Source organism: Poecilia reticulata, chromosome 7 (assembly GCF_904066995.2).
Source record: "Poecilia reticulata chromosome 7, P_reticulata-male-v2, whole genome shotgun sequence".
Lineage (NCBI taxonomy): Eukaryota > Metazoa > Chordata > Actinopteri > Cyprinodontiformes > Poeciliidae > Poecilia > Poecilia reticulata.
Window position 1 is genome coordinate 29,112,193 of NC_088836.1, and position 19,607 is coordinate 29,131,799.

Consider the following 19,607-nt stretch of genomic DNA (forward strand, 5'->3'; position numbering starts at 1 on the left):
ATAATAATTGCTTACACAGTTGATTCAAAGTTATGCAATACAAACATTAAATTAGCAATAAGCAAGCAATCTTTCTCTGTTTTGACCATCACATATTTTCCTGCAAAAACAAATCACTTACTGTTAACCAGCCCACTTCCTAAGTAGGTTGACTTTATAAATAATTTCAGAGGCGGAGACAGTCTGTGATGTCACCTCTGATTGGCTCATTTTCTGCTTCAAGTCTCTGCTGCTGCAGTTGGTGGCAGCAGCATGCTGACGTGTTGCTAAATAACATCAGGAATCTTTAAGCTTAAAAGTGGGGCTGGTGCACTGATATTACATATAATATTATCTCTGTAATGTTTTTCACTGTAGAATTTCAAATCACAGACTGTTTCAATACAATGTAACACACACTGATCAATCAAACAGAGTGAGAAAAAATACAGAATCAATAGAAAGAAATAGATAATACCCTCCATGCATTACCTGGACATTGTTCTCTTTTAGGCTCTTTTTATAATTAGAGTAACCAGGTGCTATTTTTATTTTAAGGGTATTTTGGAGTACAAGCAGCTGATGGACAGATCCATCAGGACTTGCCACAGCTGAATACAAAAGCACACCAGTGTTTAGAAATGTGTAGTGGAATGATTTTTGATCATTCAACTTCAAAATGATGTGCTACTTAATGGGTCAACCGTATGAAATTCGAATGAGTAACATTGAAGTTTGTAGTTGCAAAATGACAGCAAAAAGTTGAAAATTAAAAGTTTGAGGCGTATTAGAACTTTTTTCTGAATTGTGCAGATGCACTATTTTAAAACAAGTATCATTCTTAAATCATGCCTAAACTATGACTCCAAATCCCAGAGGAGTTCAAAATAAAACTTATTTAGGTTTAAGATTTACATTTATTCTTAGATTTAAAGAGGAGCAGCAGAAGCAAATAAAGTGGATTAGCAGTGCTTGTCAGCAACTGATGGTGTCAACCAGTAACATAGTATTTCATGTTACTGTGGAATATTGTCTCTGCTGTTAGCATGAATATCACAGCAGTCTTCAGTAAGAGGCCTCTTCAGATTTGTTGCAAAACTAACTGCTATTGTATATCCTTCCTATTGGATACTTGTATATCCTTCCTATTGTATATCCTTCCTATGGGGTATTGGATTATATGATTATTCTCTATGGAATAAATAAAGTTAATTTCTGCTATAATCTTTTTTTTTAAGTTATGAAGTTTAATCTAAAGTAATGTCCAAACTCCCAACTTTGCACAAAAAGCTCAATGAGAATATAAAGACATTGTCATGCAAGTGAAGACATGTCAGCTGAAATCTCTGCAGCTATGCACAGAAAGCCTCTGCTCTGTAGGTGTGGCTGACCAGGCAGAGCCTTTCAAGAGCAAACAAAAAAATGTAACCTGAGCTGAAAGAGGGCGGTCGCAACAAGAGAACCACAAATCAGTGCCGTTTTCCTCTTGCCTATTTAGACAGATGTCTGTTGGGTTATTGCATGATAATCAAAACAAAGCCAAGCACTGCGTCTGTGAAGCAGCTCTGTGATCTGTTGCATGGATATTTGTCTGCAATGCCTGGTTTAGGATCAAAGAAGAAAGACTATGTGTCCAGACCGGACAGATCCGTCGGGGACTTGCCCCAGGTAAGACTCATAGTTTACAGTGGAAGGCTGGAATGACTACGGCTCTACTTACAGTAACTACCAGGTCATTTACCATGATATTGACATCTGTGTCTGTTCTTCTGCTAGCATGAACCAACATCCTGACTTTATTTTTGTTCCACAGAAGGCAGCCCTCTCACTTTCATTCACGTCACATCAGCAGAGAGAGCTTTGGTAGAGTTTATGGGGCTCTTTCAAGCATCTCTCACTTCCTCAATTCAACTATAGACTTCCCTAAAATTAGTACTTTCCCAAAATAGGACAGTTTATTTACTAAGAAATGTGTCACATGAGGACATCTTTGGGGACGATTCCTTGTAAACCATGTTTTTTTTCTGGTTATTCATGTTGCATCATGATGATTTTCTACTGAATGGAGACTCAAACATGACCAAATATGAAAAGTGCAATTTTGTGCACTCCCATCAGTCACAATGAGCTTCTGTGAGAACAGTGTTTACAACCTTTTGTTTACATAAAAATCGTAATTAGTCATGAAAGTTTCAAAATAATGTGGAAATCACTAAATTTTGCTCATAAATATGCATATCTTGTGGTTTTAATCAAACTTCTAATCTCTGTGCGTTTATTTCAGCTGAGCAATGAAATGCAGCTTAGCATCATGAACAGGGTGAAAAATGGAGAGATATCCATCGACGACGCTGTGAACCAGGCAAGAAAGGAAAGAGAGCAGCTCCTCCAGGTGGGTATCCAGTCCGATCACAAACAGAAAGCAGATGGTTGCCATTGAAGTGCAGGAGTCTCTTCCCTCCTTCAAGGATGAATCACATTTTAGGTTAGGTCTCAATATGCTGGAAAAATGCAGATTACAATGACACCCAAAGAAAGAGTTAGAGAACAAACAACACACTGAAAAAAAACTGAGCTTGAGAAACAATTACATAAAGAGGAGAAAGTGCAGGTTTTATTGTTCTACTGCAACTACATATGTTCATAAAAAGCAGCTGTTGCTCGCAAGACTAAGATATGTGCCTCGGTTACATTTGCCCTGTTTGCGTTTAGGTTGCCAAAAATACCTGCAGGTTTATTCATAGCTTTATTTTTAGGCTTTATATTTTCATGATTAGCATTCAGTCACAGTTCTCCCTCCAGTTATCTCAGGTAAAAGAGCATCAAATGTTACCTTCTGAATGTCTCAGTTACAAAGTCCAACCTGAAGAAAACTTGCTTTTGTTTATTAAAAGCCTCCAGCTTTTAACATTGTATTACTAGTATGCTGCTCAGCCTGCTGAGTCAGTTTGAAAGCACATCTTTTTCTGATCAGTTTCCTGTAGCCCAACTTTTTTTTACATTTGGATTAAGGAGTGCTATGTGTGTCCTATGAGGAAACAATGAATAGTTTTTACCTGAAACATTGTCTTTTAAAAGTGACTTCTTCTTTGATCTGTAATTGCTGTTACAGGAACAGCCTGAGAGAAGTACAACACAGCAGTACAACTTCAGCGTTCATAAACATGGCCGCTACAGGTGGCAGAAGCGGGTTCTACAGGTGAGTTTGAGCAGCTGCTGGTCTACTTGCTGGAGGACAGCAGGGCCATTAACACTCTGAAGAGCCACATGGTTTGCAAGTTTAAGTTAAAGCATTTTGCAAAGGTTTTTCTATCTCTTGAACTTTACCACACTGTCATTTTACGAACACAAACTGGAGCGCATTTGCATATTTTTTAAATCATAGACTAACCCGACATGACTTTTGAAAAAAAGTTTTACAAATAAAAATCAAAATTGAGCAGGGTGCATTTATCACTGACCGTTATCTCAGTTGTTTTTGTTAATTACATTTTAATTCAAAAATGCTTTATTTATCCCAAAAGAAAAGTAAATACTGGCACATCATCTAAGTATCTTCAAATAATTGTTAGGAAGGTGATGATGTGGGCAGGGAGGACCTCCAGTAGCAGTCAGCGGTGCAGCAAATCTGAAGAGACCTCTGACTGCAGACTGTTGCTGTATGGCTGTCACTACATGCTAACAAGGCCGGCAGAGACAATATTTCACAGTGACTTGACCTGGATACACAGTCAGCCACTGGCAAGCACTGCTTATCTACCTCATTTTCTTTTGCTGCTCCTCTTTAAATCTTTCTCTCTGTTTTTTCTATGAGACTTTTTTCCAGTCTCATATCCACTAACTTCCAACCTTGTGTGCATCTAGATTGATTTCAAGACCAAACTGCTGTGCAGCATAGAGAGAGGCATCGTCAAACGCCAGCTGTCTTTCTCCATTGTCAAGAGCTGTGATGATGGGGATGGTTCCCGGTTCTCCATTTCTTTTAAAGGACACCATGACTATGAACTGGAGGCTACATCGCTGGAGGACAAACACAAGGTATAAATCATCATACAAACTAATGCGTTGAGACTTTTCATGCTTACAGCGTTCTTTTGTCGTGTAGATGATGCAGCTTGTGAATCAGATCATTCATGGAAACATATACAGAGGTTCTGAAAGCGAGAACTCAGAATCGCAGCAGGAGCCTCAAGCATCGCAGAGCCTTAAGGAAGGCGTATTGTTACTGCACAGAGGAGGACTGGCATCATTCAAATGGGTGAAGTACGAATGCATCCTTCTTATTTCAACTTTACAGTTTAAAGAACAACATTTAATAAAAATGTAAATGTCATAACAGAGAAATTTAAGAAATCTTGACCACAGACTCCTGCAGGCCCTGATGTCAACTCCCTGAATTTGAGAAACATATTTACTATCTATTCAAGAATAGTTACTATAACTGGATCTTATCTGTTTTCCCTCTTGGTTCCTTTCTCTGTTTAGTCTTATCCAATTTACATAAATAATGCCACAATGACATAAAATGACTCCAGTCTGCTCAACAGTCTGCAGCTGTTCTTCTAGTTATGATGCCCTAAAGCAGAATTACCCAACTTCAGTCCTTGAGAGCTGCAGCCTCCAGCATTTTAGTGTTGTTTGGTCCTATCTGTCTGGTTTTTTTAGACTAAACTGAGACAACTGGTTACAGAAATTCCCATTATTGTGTCTCCCTTTATTTTTTTCTGCTTTAAATTGTGTTGCTGACTATTAAAAAAAAAATACAATAAAACTGATCACTGAGGAGACGTTAGTGAAATCATTGTGGGTCTCTTCATTCTGAGTCTTGCCTGCACTGAGTACAAATAAATGCTTTTAAAAGTATATCATTAAAATATGATGCATATTCATGCATTGTTTTGTTCTGTGCATCGACTCAACGCTTGAATGGGTTCATAGTCACCTGGTGACGTTGTTGTGTAGAGCTGTGTATCATCTGCATATAAGGTTACTAATCTTATTTTTTACAGTCAGAGTGATAGTCATGTGAGCAGAACATGTGCATTCACAAAATGCCTCTTTTAAAAGGAGACAATAACAAAAATCAAAAAGGTTAAGACAACACAGACAGCTCTAAATTGTTTACAAGTGCTATTTTTCACTTGGATAAACTTTCTTCCATTTACAAAACCAAAGTTATTCAATGATAGATTATTTAAAAAAAAAATCTTCAGGGCCAAGACAGGGTTATGTCAAAGTTTAAGCAAAATAAATCAGTTTGGCAGTTATTACATGTTGCATTAAATTTGCAACATGTAATAACTGCATGTTGTTAAATCATAGCAGACGAATATATGACTCAAACCTCACAACTACAGTTTAAAACAATGTTAATGTGGGTTACCTACACAAACAGGCACGTGCAGCGGGGGGTTGAAGGGGGGGGGGGGGGGTGCCCCTTTTGCTCCTTGCCCCCTAGTGCTCTTTTGGTCAATTTTTTCTTTTTTTTTTGTTTTTGGTATTATTATTTCCTAAGCCCTCTTCTGACACATAAAAACATGTACTAAAATTATTTGCTTTTTTGTTTCTTTTTTGTATAACATAATAAGCCCTCCGGCCACCTTGTTACCTTTGACCTTTTGCCCGTGACGCATGACGCAGTTGCTTTTCGCGCAGTGAGATAAGGTGGCTAACTGCGGAGCTCAACGTAGCGAACGTTCCAGATTACAGAACAGTTTTTGGTTAATTAAAAAAAAAACAACGTTTTTGGTGAATAAAGTGGAGTAACTTGCTACTTATCAGATGAAGGAAAACTTTGAAGTATCGTTTCTGCTTCACCTCGGAGTCGCGGTTTAAGCAGAGAGGTAATGAAATACAACAGACACTGACAGGCCTCTGCGTCTGACTCTCTCTGAAGAACCACTGAGCGGGAGGAGACAGTCAGGTGAGGAGAAACTGTTCTTATCTATCGATTCACTATTTTTATCATACAGACATTAGGCTGTTGTTGTGCTATTAGCTAGCTGCTAGCTAACGACTTTGCTAGCAAAGCAAGATAACTAAAGAGTTTCTTCCCTGTATCTTTAATGATATCAGTCATTCTTCAGTATTGCTTGTGAAATAAGGGCACATCGCCCGTCCAAAACCGATCATCTCCATAATGGATATCTGTCTTCTAATTTCCTTTGCTGCATAATGTACATTTCATTTATTCTGGCGTTAAGTAAATGTATATTGAAGGAGAATAACACTTAAATAAAAGTCCAACAATGACTTAAATTTAGAATTAATTTAGAATTAAAAATAACTCGCCCTGAATTACCATCATAGATATAATGTATGTGATAAAAGTGTCATTAATGTAAGGGAGAAAACTCAACCCAGGCTAAGCTTAGGGTCTGGTTCGCAGAGTATGAAGTACAATTTTTTCCCCAATTATTAAATGAAAAAAAACTAACCTCAGTTAAGTAAAATAAAATAGTAATCAAAACTTTTGGAATTGTAATGATTCCTTTAAAAAAATAAAAACAAAACAAAGTTTTGTTTAAAAGACTTTTTAAATTAAATAACTCATTTTTACCAAACATAAACATTTATTTGCACACATCATAAATCTTTTGTTGTGATTTTGGGCCCTGCCCACGACTCATGTGAGAATCACAAGCAAAACTTTGAGTCACAAACAAAAACTTAGAATAGCAAGAACATATTTCTGACAAGCGCAAATAAGTTTGTTTTGCAAAAAAAAAAAACAACAAAAAAAAACTTCATGAGTCAAAAATGTGTGATTTTAATTTTTTTAAAAGTTTTTTTTAAGCAAAACTCAGTAGGCTTTTCTCATGGTGGCATGCATTAACAATTCAATTTTTGCTTTTGTTTTTTTTCTGCAGTTTCACATTAAAGTTTGATGCAGCTCTGCTTTCCTGAATGGACCATCTTCATCTCCACAGCAAGTGTAGCAAACAGGAAGCTATTTGTTTTATAGATTACAGTCACTACAAGGTTGCATTGTGCCCTTGTTTATATTTTTAATAGTGTAATTCTGTAAAGACAAAATATGTCTGGTGGTCCAGCTCTGATTTACATATCTTGCTAAATTGCGGGTTTGAATATTGCAATACTTTCCTATAACAAAATAGACCTGCAGAAAGAAATTACTAATAAAATATCTTACATTTGCATAGTTGTATGCTCTATATGGAGATGTTCATTAGCTTTGATTGTATATCTCACAATTTTGTAATTTATCATTGTTTATTAAACTTTGAAAGCTGAGAGGCTTTGTTAATAATCTGTCCTAGAATGTGGTTAGATGTGCCCTTTTTTTGTTGTTGAGCACCTGCCGCTTTAGTGGTCTCTGCAAGGCCCTGTACACAAACAATGTGCAGCAGTTCCTACAAGGTCATAAAACTTGTGGGTTGTATAGAGTTACAACTTACAGTTGAGATGGTTGCTTCACCTTTCACCACATATTTCCCCTTTACTTCGTTTCAGATACAAAGCTCAGCTCCACCCAGGGGAGCTGACACTGGTCTCATTCAGTCAGCGAAGCAACGTAGATGGCGACGTGACATCCTCAGTTCCTCTTTCCACTGTGATTCACTTATCAGACGGTGACACCAGTGTACAGAAACCATATGGCTATAACACATTTATTCTTATCACCCACAGAAATGAGTACCAGTAAGTAAAAATGTGTTATCTCTGTTCATTTCAGTCAGACATTTTAAGGTTTAGGTTGTTTTACACATTGTTTTTCTTTTAGGTTGTTTTGCACATTGCAGTTATTGTCCAGCCTGGTTTGATTTTTAGTGTAATAACTATGATGTCTTTAGAGTAACTTATCAGTGTTTCAGTTAAACAGGGAAGTTGGGTGAAGTTTTATTGATGTGTTGCAGGTTTAAAGTCCCTGCACAAGAGGAAGCAGTTTCTCCTGGTGCTGTGCAGAAGGAGCGTGATGCCTGGGTCAAAGCCATCCACAAACTGTGTTCACATTGGAAAAGGAAGTCCAGATCTGAACAGATGTTTGCAGAATCAAAGAGCTTACAACATATCAGTATACCTGAAGACGTTGATGACAGTGACACAGATCTTGAGCACAGTGGTGGATTTGCTGCTGAAGATTTTGTTCCAGAGGACGATAAAAATTCAGATTCCACATCCGGAGAAAGAGAGTGCTCATTGCTTGAGGAAGAAGGTCCGAGTTCTCCCTCAGCTGACACAAAGCCAGTCCCAAGACCCCGCATTGGCAAGGCTGCCGTTCAAGTTACTGCTGGATCAGACAATTTGAGTCCCCTCCTGTCTCCAACCTCTCCTTATGCGTCTGTCTCAAAATTACCCTTGTCCCCCCCACACTCACCCTGCCATGCTGGCCTCATGTCCTTTCCTTCAGGCCCGGAGTCTCAAAAACCAGCCTCGCCAGATGTGAAAGAACCTCCACCCCAGTTCATCCCACCTCCACCACCTCTGCCTATTAAACAAAGTACTCTTAGAAAAGCCAGAACAAAGGCCTTTCACTGGGACCTCATTGGGGATGAGAAGGTAGCCATCTTTTCTACTTGATCTTCTTTCACCTGAAGATACTGAATAACATTTTGATATCATTATATTGCAAAATTAGATATCAGTTACAATTACCTCATATTTTCCTCACTACACTATTTCTTATTTATCATCACAAAGTTTCCACTCTTAATAAACTTTCTCATCTCAGTCTGTAAGGTTTACAATTACACCTATAAAATTTGATTATCATGAACATTTTTTAAAAATTTATTTTCACGCATTCATTGTAATTGCTACATGGAGTGAAATATTTCAAACACTTATTTCTTTGAAAGTTGAAGATCATTGCTTATACATAATGAAGAGTCAAAATTCATAATGAAAATGCCAAAATAAGATCAACAGAGAGGATAATTTCAACTGACATAGCAGGGTTCTGAGAAGTATGTTCATTTCCAAACTCCCACTAATTGATCTTGCACCTTTTGCATGAATGACTGAGTCAGTGAAATGCAGCATGTGACTCTGCTGAGGTGTAATGGAAGATAACTGCCTGCAGGTCATGTGCATTGCTGCATCTGGAGTCTTTCATCTTCCTCTTGACAAGCTGGACACTCTGAAATTTATCTCTGAATTTACTTGGTCACTGAACCAACTTTTGGTACCCTGGGCTGTGTGGGCTGGTAACTCAGCATCTCCATAAAGTTTGTAAGCAGCAGGAAGAATTAATTGCTCTAAAATTTAACTGGTAGATACCTGCGTTGACCTTGGACTTCATAAAACCCAGCAGAAGACATGTCACACCAAACATAATTGAATATATAAACTTCACACTGGTCTTCAAGCAACATGGATTCTGTGTCTTTCTATTCCTCATACAGACTCCAAGACATTGATTTCTAAATGAAATGCAAACTTTGCTTTGGAAAATTGAGCAGCTGTTCATCTCTTTTCTCCTTAGTCCATATATAATAAGTTATCTAGGATGCATTGACTCTAGCCTGAGTCTACTACTTAAGCCCCCCAAAATCCTTGAAAGGAATTGGAATTAGGGTTGAAAGTAGGGTTGGAAAGAGGTTTGGAATTAGGGTTGGGATTAGAGTTGGTCAGAAATAGTGAAAATGTTCACAATAATTTATTTTCTCGAGACCTACGCAATTTTTCTGTTTGCTCCAATCACGTAAAATGTCAAAGGTGAAGAATAAATGTTCTGCTCTGTTAGCAAAAGTAACTATTGGTGATGTTTGCAGCAACTTTTCCCCCCACCAATGATTCTACAAAAGCTCTATTTATGTGCATCGGATTCCTCCCACCCCCACTGAATAAATTGACTCAAATAAATGGTGCATTTTTCAGCCTGCATTTATCCTATTAAAAAGAAAGAATATTTTTATAAGACTGGTTCTTACTTTGCCAGGGGCACTAATAAATGAACAGTGTATGCGTTTTTTTCCCCCCACCGGATTATAATATTTTTCTTCCAACAGATTGCAAAAACATTTTGGGTTCAGAAAAAGAAAAAAGAAATCGACACATCACGTTTGTACGAGCAGTTCGCTGTGAAAGATGTGGGATCGTTTGGCACAACGGACTCGAGTAGTTCGCAGCACATCATGCTCAACCAGAAGATTGCGCACAACTTCAGTGAGTAACTCCTCTCTGATTGCATTTCTGAGTTTATTTTTAATAGCATTTGCAGCAGCATGGCGAATATTAACACCTTATTAGGAAGATCAGCATTCTTCATTTCCTGTTGCTGCGAAACCAATTCTTCCGGATTAAGTCTAATAAAAAAGCTAATTTCCATGGAAAGTAATAGGCTACCTCTTCCCACCCAGTAGATGGCACCACCACGCAAACGGTAACAATAATTCCTGCAGGAAGGCAACAAATGGCTCACAAACTTTGGAGGTGAATTGAGGACCAGTGTGACATAAAAACAGGTTAACTGGAAATTCTGCAAATCCTCACTTTCTCATTGAAGACTGGGACATTTTGGCTGCTAAACGAGCAGATTGTTGTTCTTTATGTTTGCCAGCAGGGGACAGTGTTGTACCAATCTTTTGGGTCATGCTTGCCCCTGAGGGAGAGCCACAGTTGATTGTAAGATATTCTATCTCCCATCTAATGGCTTTTCACTTTTGATTACCTGAGACTTGTACATTTCAAGGCCTCACCCGAGGGACAGCCTTTCCAAAACTTCCCCTCAGAGGTCCTGCTTGTAGCTCAGTCCCAGCTGGTAAGACGCACAGATGTGACAGTGGCCGGCTGCTAAATGGAATCAGCGCAAATGTGCAGACTGGCAACATAATTCGAGTTCACATGTTCATAAAATATAAATAGGAGGGTGTCTAAGAGACAGCAGCAGAGATTTCTGGCCCTCATGCAGAACACACTGATAGTACTCCTAGACTTGTTAACTTTTGGTTGTGTCACTGAGCGCTGACAGCCTGCAGGCAACCTGGGGCCATGCATCCTTCTGCTTCCAGCTTTCTGAAAAAAATTGACATTTGATAAACAAGGGAGTAAGCCTGGCTTGATGTTCCTCTTTCATTTGTTCCTCTTTACATCAGCACAGAAAGTCACATATTTGCTTTGAACCATAATGAACCCTCGGAAAAGTTAGCTTACAGCACTGAAAATCTCAGTAAACTGGATGTGTTACAGTACTTTCGGAGTCGTTCATTTAGGAAAGCAGCACATGAATACAGTAATACCACACATTGAACTGTTGATCTTTGAAAAGCATTCTATAGTCGCAGTAAGATAAAAATGCTAATTTATGCAGGAAAAACATACATTTTACAAGAAATGAAAAACTGCAAGTAACAGCAGGGGTGTAAACACTTACTGTGTTTGTTGGGAGGAATAATTATAAATATATTGAATGCAATAGTTGTGAGTCTTTACAAAAGGATTCATACTCCTTGATTTTCCCCATTTGTCACACCAAGTTCAATATGTATTATTGGGATTTTGTGCTTGTAAGATGATAAAACATAAAAAATATAAACTTTCATGTGCTTTACATAAATTTGACATTGTAGGATATAATTATTACCAGGAATTTATTTTCTCCTCTTCTCTGTAAGCCCTTACAGTCTCCACACACACAGTCCCTGGTTCTGCTTGCATCTTCATCTCCCAGAAACCTGGCTAAGTTTGCGCTGTTCACGCAGTTTAGGTTTCATTTTTTACACTTTCTTTATCTGATTCCATCACAGTTGGGAAACTTGAATGGAAGTTTTTCTGTTTTTGTTTTACACTTACAGAAACACCCTGGCTAACAATGTGACTCTATCTTGATCAGATAGTATTACAAGTATACAATTAATAATTAGCAAAAAAAAATAGCGAGGTGATAATTAGTACAAGTATGTAGCGTCTCACCTCTGCTGCACTCAAAGTGACGTTAAAAGACAACAGAGTGTGAAGATAAAGAGGTGGAAGTCTTACAGTGCCTGTGGATCAAAGTATTCTTATCTCCTGAACTGTTTCCACAAATTTTATGATCATTATCAGAATCCTTAATGTATTTCATTGGTATTTTAAGCAACAGAGACAAAGTAGGGCATAACAAAAATAAAAAAAGACATTTCTTTTTTTTTTTATTTCTCTCAAATGAATTTCTGAAAAGCTTATTTTGTACTTCAATTCTGACTTTTCATTGTAAGAACAGCTGCAACTCCTTTAAGTTGTGTTTCTACCAGCATTGCACATGTTGATGTTGCAATTTAACCCATTATTCTTTAACTAGATCATTGTAAATCACTCAGTGCAGTATTCAGCAGTGCAGTGTAAGTTTTCCGTGAAGCAAAAAAAGGTTAATTTTGGTCTCTTCTGACCACAACACCTTTTTCTACCAATTTACTTTGTCCCCTGCATGACTTGACCAAAAGTCTTGCTTTTGGCAAGACTATACCTTCATTGGCCATTTCATTGAAGTTCCTCCATATTCTTTGTACTTCCTGTCATTGGACTGAACAGAGCTCCATGAAGTATTTACAAATGAGATAACTCCTGAGGGCAACTGGCAGAAAGCAAAAAGAGAAAAAAAGGCACAATTGTCAAAAGGCTCACATGCCTAAATTTGCAGCCTTTAATCATAAAAAGAAAATACAAAAGGAAAATATTTTTTGTTCTTTGTCCAAAGAATACATTCATTCAGTCGTGAAATTTTCTTTTTAAAAAGAAATGGTGAATTATGTATTCTCATCTCTATACTAACATTACCTAACTGAGCTCCAAGAATGAATAAGTATCATTTTAGCACTTTTAGCCTTTGGCACAGTAAACTTACATTCTTCTCTTAGACTGTATTTAGTGTTCTGCAGGACAAAATATTTTAACCACTCTCTGGCAAGGTCTTTGATTTTACATAAAACATTATTTGGATTATTTATAATAGATCTTGCTTCAAGGAAAATACTTTTAAATCTAAATCGGGCAGGAGTTTGAATAATTTTGAGCTTAACTGTATTGCATTAGCCTACCACATTAACTCTCTTTAAAGTTTATGACTAAAATATGACCAAATCTAAACAAATAATCACTTCAAGAAAACATTGAATTATGGGATTTCTAAGCGGCTTGATCTCAAAACTGTCTTTACAGGCCAGCATGAGCACCAGCTGCAACAAAGTATCCAGAAAAAAAACCTACAATGAAGTGCAGATTAATAGTATTCAATGCTCATCAGCAGCAAAAAACTTTTTAACACAATGTTTGTGAATTGATTTATAAAATTACACTCAATCTCAGCTGAAAAAAATAAATAAAACATTTTAAAAATACAGCAAAAAGCATCTGCTTGTTTTGTTTTGCAAGGCCGGCTCCTGCTTTGACTCGACTGAATCTTTTATAAGTTGACTATCTTAGCAGCTCATGTAGGTTAAACTTCAAGTCCTGATTAATAGCGGTGCTCTTGTTTGTAGTTACTTTTAATTGGACTTGGAGGCAAGAAGACCATTACACCTCAAAGCAGAATATTACCACACGTCTGTCTGTTTTGATTTTTATTTCATTGGTCTTAGTAATGTTACATAGACGAAAATGTTCAGAGTTCTTCTTCCACCACATCAATATCCAGGTACGAAAGGTTATAAATAAAGCAAAACAACTTGTGTTTGGAATTCCCCTAGCACTGCACTGTTGATGATCTTCATCATCACAAATCTTGTGATCTTTTTCAAATGGAATTCATAATTAGATCTCTAAAAATACTGAAAAAGTGAAAAGTTACATTTCTTCAATCCTACCGTGTTTCCCCGATAGTAAGACACCCCCGATTGTAAGACATATTGGGGGTTTCTGGGGGGTCGGCTAATATAAGCCGTACCCTGAAAGTAAGACATATGACATATGTCAACACGGGGGTATTGCTGCCTCCCTCTCATCTAGCTGCGCGCCGCCTCCTGCCCACGTCCGCACCGTCCCCCTCTCCATACGTCACCGCGCCGTCCCCTGCACTTGTCACTGCCGCCTCCTGCTTAAAATACGGTAATGCACACAGGAGACTGTGATACGGAACCACAAGCAGTGCTTATACCGTATGCTATATTTTTGCCCCTAGACATGAGCGCTTCCGGTTCCAGTGGTAAAAGGAAGAGTTACACTGTGGAGTATAAAAAAGCGATTGTCGAAGAATCTTGGGGCAAAAATGTAGTGCAGTTCTGCAAGGAGAAAATGTTGGATCATCGACTGGTCCAAAAATGGTGTGCAGAATACAATACAATACTGTTCAGGTTGTTAATAAATGTTAATTTTATGGTTAAAACAAAAAATTCGACAATTTTTTTCCAATATAAGACACACCCCGAAAGTAAGACAGTGGGGCTTTTGAGGATAAAAAGAAAGTAAGACACTGTCTTACTTTCGGGGAAACACGGTAGCAGTGACACTAGGCTGCTTTTGTCGTATGAACATGATGTTTTAATTGAAAATTTTAGGGTGATTCAGTGGAAATAATACAAATTGCTTTAAAATAGTTCTTCTTAACCAGGTAAAAGCAATATTAACAATACTGCAATGCACAAATATGCTCAGAAAAAAAACCCTAAACTCAGTTCTGGAAATAAGTTGGCAAAGTCTGGGGATTTTCTGTGGCCAGACAATTACAAAATATGTGTTTGACAGGAAAACAACCCAGCAGGGCACCAGATGACCACCAAATCTAAAATAAAACATGACAGCATCATACCCGGGTTTTACTTTGCTCTAGAAGGAACTTGGAATATATTGAACTTGGTTATCAGAAACGCGTCCAGAGCAATAACACGATGTCTTCACCAGAAGAAAATTTAAGTTTTGGATGATCTTACCAGAATCAAGATCTAAATTTTGTTTTAAAAAAATCTGTGAAGTTGACTAAAGAGGGAAGTGGAAAAATCTCACAATTTGATAAATTTGAAAAACATTTGAAAAGTAAAGAAGCTAAATATTGGCAGGAGATAATGCTGACAGATGCCTACCAACGGTGAGGTCTAAAGTTGAAATAAAATGTGATTCAGCAAAGTATTTGTTTAAGGCTACAAAAATAGTGTAACCAGGTGAAACTAAAATAACTCAAGTTTACTCATTCTTATTCTTCAGTTGAATTGAAAAAGATTAAATTATATCACAAAAAACATACAAAAAAAACAACAACTGCATTTTAAAAAGGAGCCCTGACACTTTTTCACTTAAATGACCCTCATTTACGATGTAAACCATAGTAAAAAAAAAAAAACAACCTCCTGGGTCCTTTCAAAAAAGAAAGAAACTTAAAAGAAATATATAAAGCAATACTGTTTGAAAAGTTAAAAGGCTTCTGCTCCTTTCCTTTCCCTTTATGTTTGATAAAGCTACAATTCCTGTATTTCACTGGCTTACTAGTTATGTAATTCGGTCTCTATATCAGTAAAATGTGTTTGGAGGGTGGCACCACCACACAGGCCAGCCAGAAACACCTACAGAGCAGATGACAGGACGTTTTGTGTGATTTTCCTTTGGATCGCTGTACATCCAGCACTTCTGAAGGCCGTGTCTGCTTTCATCGTGTTTAACGTTTAAATCAGTCAGGTGCAATTCAAAGGCGTAGACAGCATTTGGGTCTTGCTGCCTTTTGACTTTATGCATGATGATAGGGTGTAAAATAATGACGTAAAAGGACACAACGTTCTCCTTTCAGAATAAAAACGTCCATGCTTGACAGTTTTTAAACACATTCCTTTCTTCTGCATTTCAACTGAATTGTTGTCCTAGCAGCTGTGATTGACAATTACCGCTCAGACAATTAAAAAAATAATCGAAATGAAGCTGTCATGGAAGTTCAGAAAGAAATAGACTCTTTAGTGTAAATGTGACAATTTGCCAGGAGCTGATTGGCGTTTTTAAAGACCCACATATTTTAAAGCTGAATCCCACTCTGGTCAAAAAGCGCAGATGTCAGAGCTTAGCTTAATAAAAAAATCCAGTTTTTCTATTTATAATTGCAGCAGATAAAAAAAAAAAAAAGAACCAAAAATGAAAAAAAGGTAAATATTCCCAATAATAATGATTAGATAAAATTCAATGCAGAATTATATGACCAAAGTGCGTTTATCTGTAGAATGTCTGCCTGACCCATATGAACATTTACCTTGATAGTCCCTCTGCATGCAGCCTTTTTAATGGCAGGAAATGTCGCAGTCCTAATTAAAAGTACACCTGTGGCTTCCTGCCCCCAGTGGGATACCCTCTCTGTCTCTGTGCTCCAATGTACCAGGACGGTGCCCAGTTTGTGCCAGACGACAAAGGGCTTAATTTGCACTTACATGTTTGCATATGAGGGATTTTTGGCTGGGAGAGGTGGAGAGGTTCACACTGGACTACGAGTAGCGCAAAAAATGATTCAGGATGTTTGATGTCATTTGAAAGTGGGACTTGAAAGACCCATCTTCTGGATCTTTCATGTCCCAGGAAATGGGACATGCCCACGCGAGGAAACTGTTGTCTCAACTTCAATGTCAAAGACTCAGAGGTACGCAGAATAAAACAGACATTAACAGACATGCTAACAGAGAAGAGTCAATCAGTCATGAGAGGATTTTCAACGATGAGTTCATTTTAGGGGGATAATCTGTTTGCTTTCTACTGGAGCAAACAGTAGAAAGACGAAATAAAGAATCGGGTCTGTTTTCAGTTTTGTCAACAAGGCAAAAAGTACAAAGAACCCACCGACGTACAAGTAACAATGATCGAAATAACACAAATCTTTGGCTAACTTTATTTAAGAACAAAAGAAAGTGAAAGAAGATCAGATAATGATGACATCCTTCAAACACCAGACCATATTTTTATAGCTTTATTAGGCCTACCAGTTACTGCAGCACTGAAAACTGAATATTGATCACCTTATATGTATTTATTGTATTTATTGTAACAATAAATACAATGAATTGAAAGCTCAGGGAAAGGAATGATGTCTCCAACACTAAGAGAACCTTTACACTGAATCATGCAGGCGTTTTACCCAAAATGAAGGGGAAAAAATCCCATACGCTTCGACTTGATAGGATGCAAATGTGTGCATTTGCCCGAGGCCTTAGGGAGAAAGTAATTAAGTAAAGGTCCCTTTGTCTTCGGAAGGCTCTTCTTATTCATTTCATCGCTGGATAAGAGTACTATCTGTCAAGAGGAGAGCTTTCATGTACCATTGAGTGTGTTGATTTTTTTCTAATCCATTGTTCTTCCAGACATTTTCCTCAAAAGTTTTCCGGTGCAACCAGGGGAGCTGAAGGACAAACTGTTCATTATTAATGAGGAAGATGGAGGTCTGTCTGATGAGCACATCACCTCTCTGAGAAGGTATGACTTTGTGCCAAAAAAAGTGTTAATTTGTATTCAAACCCTAGATTTTTGCATAAAAAGCAAAAGTTGAGAGTCAAATGACATTACGTGCCCTAGTCTGAGTGTGTTTGATACTTGAGTGGGTGTAAACAAAACTGGCAGCTCAAAAAACACCCAAGTAGGTATGCTGGTGTGAGGTATCCATGATATGAAACGGGAAGAACCAGAACCAGATGGACACACAGTTCACACAGCAGCCTTCACAACCTTCTAATACTAAAAATAACCTTTTATCAGAGTGGCTTACTACTAAAAGTTTTATTTCTGGTTATTTGCGGAGATGGAAACTATTGACTTGCCCCCAGGAGAAAGGCATTCCTGGCTCTTACCTGCAGTTTTCTCCGTAGCTTGGAAAGTTTTCCTCCTGGAAGGCAAAAGTGATCTAAGGTACTCTCCTGTGCAGGATTTATTTATTCTATGAAAACGTAATATATATTTTAATGCGCTCTGGCATAGGCCCGGGGACAGAACCACTCCCAACAGATGCTGCAATATTAATGGCCTCTGCTGTTCTCCAGCGGCACGGCGGAAGACTTTTCTCGTTGAGAAGAGAATCCCTTTAGTTTTGGGGTCAGAACGTTCAGAAGCGACAGGAGAAGGAACTCCAAATGAGAGTTCAGATTCAGTGCCAGAGAGCAGATGGCGGCTCCAATCAGCGACTTGCTGCTTTATAGAAGCTGACAAAAACCATCAAGCCAACTTGGTTCTGAATCATTTCTCAAGGCCATTGTAATACAGTCCAATAGCTTCCATTCAGAAGCGAAAAAGGGGTCATGTGGCTGTATAGAGGAACAGCATTTTATGATTAACATGCAAGTGTTTTCAAACTAAATAGGAACAGTGTTCAGTCTAAAGATGGCTAAGAGCATGGCCCATTCCCGTCATACAACTTTGTAGAACAAAACGGAAATTCAGGAGTGCCTCAAATGACTCTCCGAACCTGTTTGTTCTGTGGATTCAACTCTTTAAAACTCGAAGTGGATTTCACAAAATAAATAAATAGGTTGAAATGCAACCAAATCCCCTGTGAAAGCAAAACCCGGCCACCAGACAAATTCTAAAAAATTCCACCAAAGTGGGTGGAGCCAAGAGACACCGAGGGGCAAGAGCGAGTGTGTGGGTGAATTAAGGAAGTTTACACCAAAATGTCACAATTTGCATAGAAACATGTAGAAAGCTCCCTTAAGGACACTTTATCTGCAAAGAAGTTGATTCGATGTGTCTTTAAGATTCCATTCATATCCAAACTGAAAAGTGTTTGTTTTTATTTCTAAGGTACGTCCCCACTGTGGAGGATGTGGAAATGTATAAATCCCACAAGGGTCCAGTTTCAGAGCTGCATGTCGTGGACCAGTACATGATGGAGGTACAGTTTACTGTTTTACAGATGTGGGGACATGCCCTGCGACAGACTGGCGACCTGTCCAGGGTGACCCCACCTCTCGCCCGGTACGCTAGCTGGAGATAGGCACCAGCACCCCTCCCGACCCCACTGAGGGACAACGGTGTAAGTGGATGGATGGATGGAAGATGTGGGGACAGAAAGGAAGTAAACATGTTTTGACTCGTGTATTTCTCAGAAAATATCTTAGGCCATAAATCAAGTTTTGTGCAATAAACTGGAGTGACAAATTGAAGAAATATTAAACACATGACGAAAACAAGAACTGAAAGGGAATGAAAATCACAGAGCTCTGTCGACATTTGGAAAGCAATCCTGCCTTCTGTCAATGAAATTTAATTAATGAGCTGATCTATTTCTAATTGACAGTCCGCAGCAAGTTTCTCATCAGCAAAGAATCACAAAACAAACATGCATAGTTAGGAAAGAACTCTATTAAGATCTTCACAACCTTATTGTTTAAAATACTCTGGCTAAAACATCGGTTACAAACATATTTCTAAACTTCTGATTCTTCCAGCGAACCTTTTTTGACCACAACATGGAAGAAGAAACAATATAATTTCATCACAACCAGGTCACAACAAAGTGATCGTCACAACATTTCTGTCTAAGGAGCAAAACACTGATCAGAGAAAGATACTTGAAAAGAAACCTGAAAATAGCTGTGCAGTTGTTTCACATAAACAAAAACACAGTAATGTGCTGGATGCCATAACTTCTGTTTGTACTCATTTCAAAAGACTCCACCAATGAAGTTTCTAGAAAGGTTTTATTTATTTTGATCAATCTATAAAAATCCGAGTGCACAGAAGAGGCAACATGTATCCTCATGGTTCAAACACCTTCATGATACAAGCAAACATATAAACGT

The 19,607-nt window shown here is 38.0% G+C and overlaps 1 protein-coding gene across 1 annotated transcript in view; it reads left to right on the top strand.

Annotated features, from left to right (window-relative positions):
• Nucleotides 1–1,455: 1,455 nt before the first annotated feature.
• LOC103467843 (uncharacterized) overlaps nt 1,456–19,607 on the top strand; it is a 39,663-nt gene continuing 21,511 nt past the window's right edge. The window contains exons 1-10 of the mRNA XM_008414551.3: nt 1,456–1,647; nt 2,264–2,371; nt 3,092–3,178; nt 3,844–4,017; nt 4,085–4,242; nt 7,453–7,641; nt 7,857–8,499; nt 9,951–10,107; nt 17,178–17,289; nt 18,607–18,697. Coding sequence (XP_008412773.3) covers nt 1,501–1,647; nt 2,264–2,371; nt 3,092–3,178; nt 3,844–4,017; nt 4,085–4,242; nt 7,453–7,641; nt 7,857–8,499; nt 9,951–10,107; nt 17,178–17,289; nt 18,607–18,697 — 1,866 coding nt within the window. The 5' untranslated portion in view covers nt 1,456–1,500. The remainder of the gene's footprint in view (nt 1,648–2,263; nt 2,372–3,091; nt 3,179–3,843; nt 4,018–4,084; nt 4,243–7,452; nt 7,642–7,856; nt 8,500–9,950; nt 10,108–17,177; nt 17,290–18,606; nt 18,698–19,607) is intronic.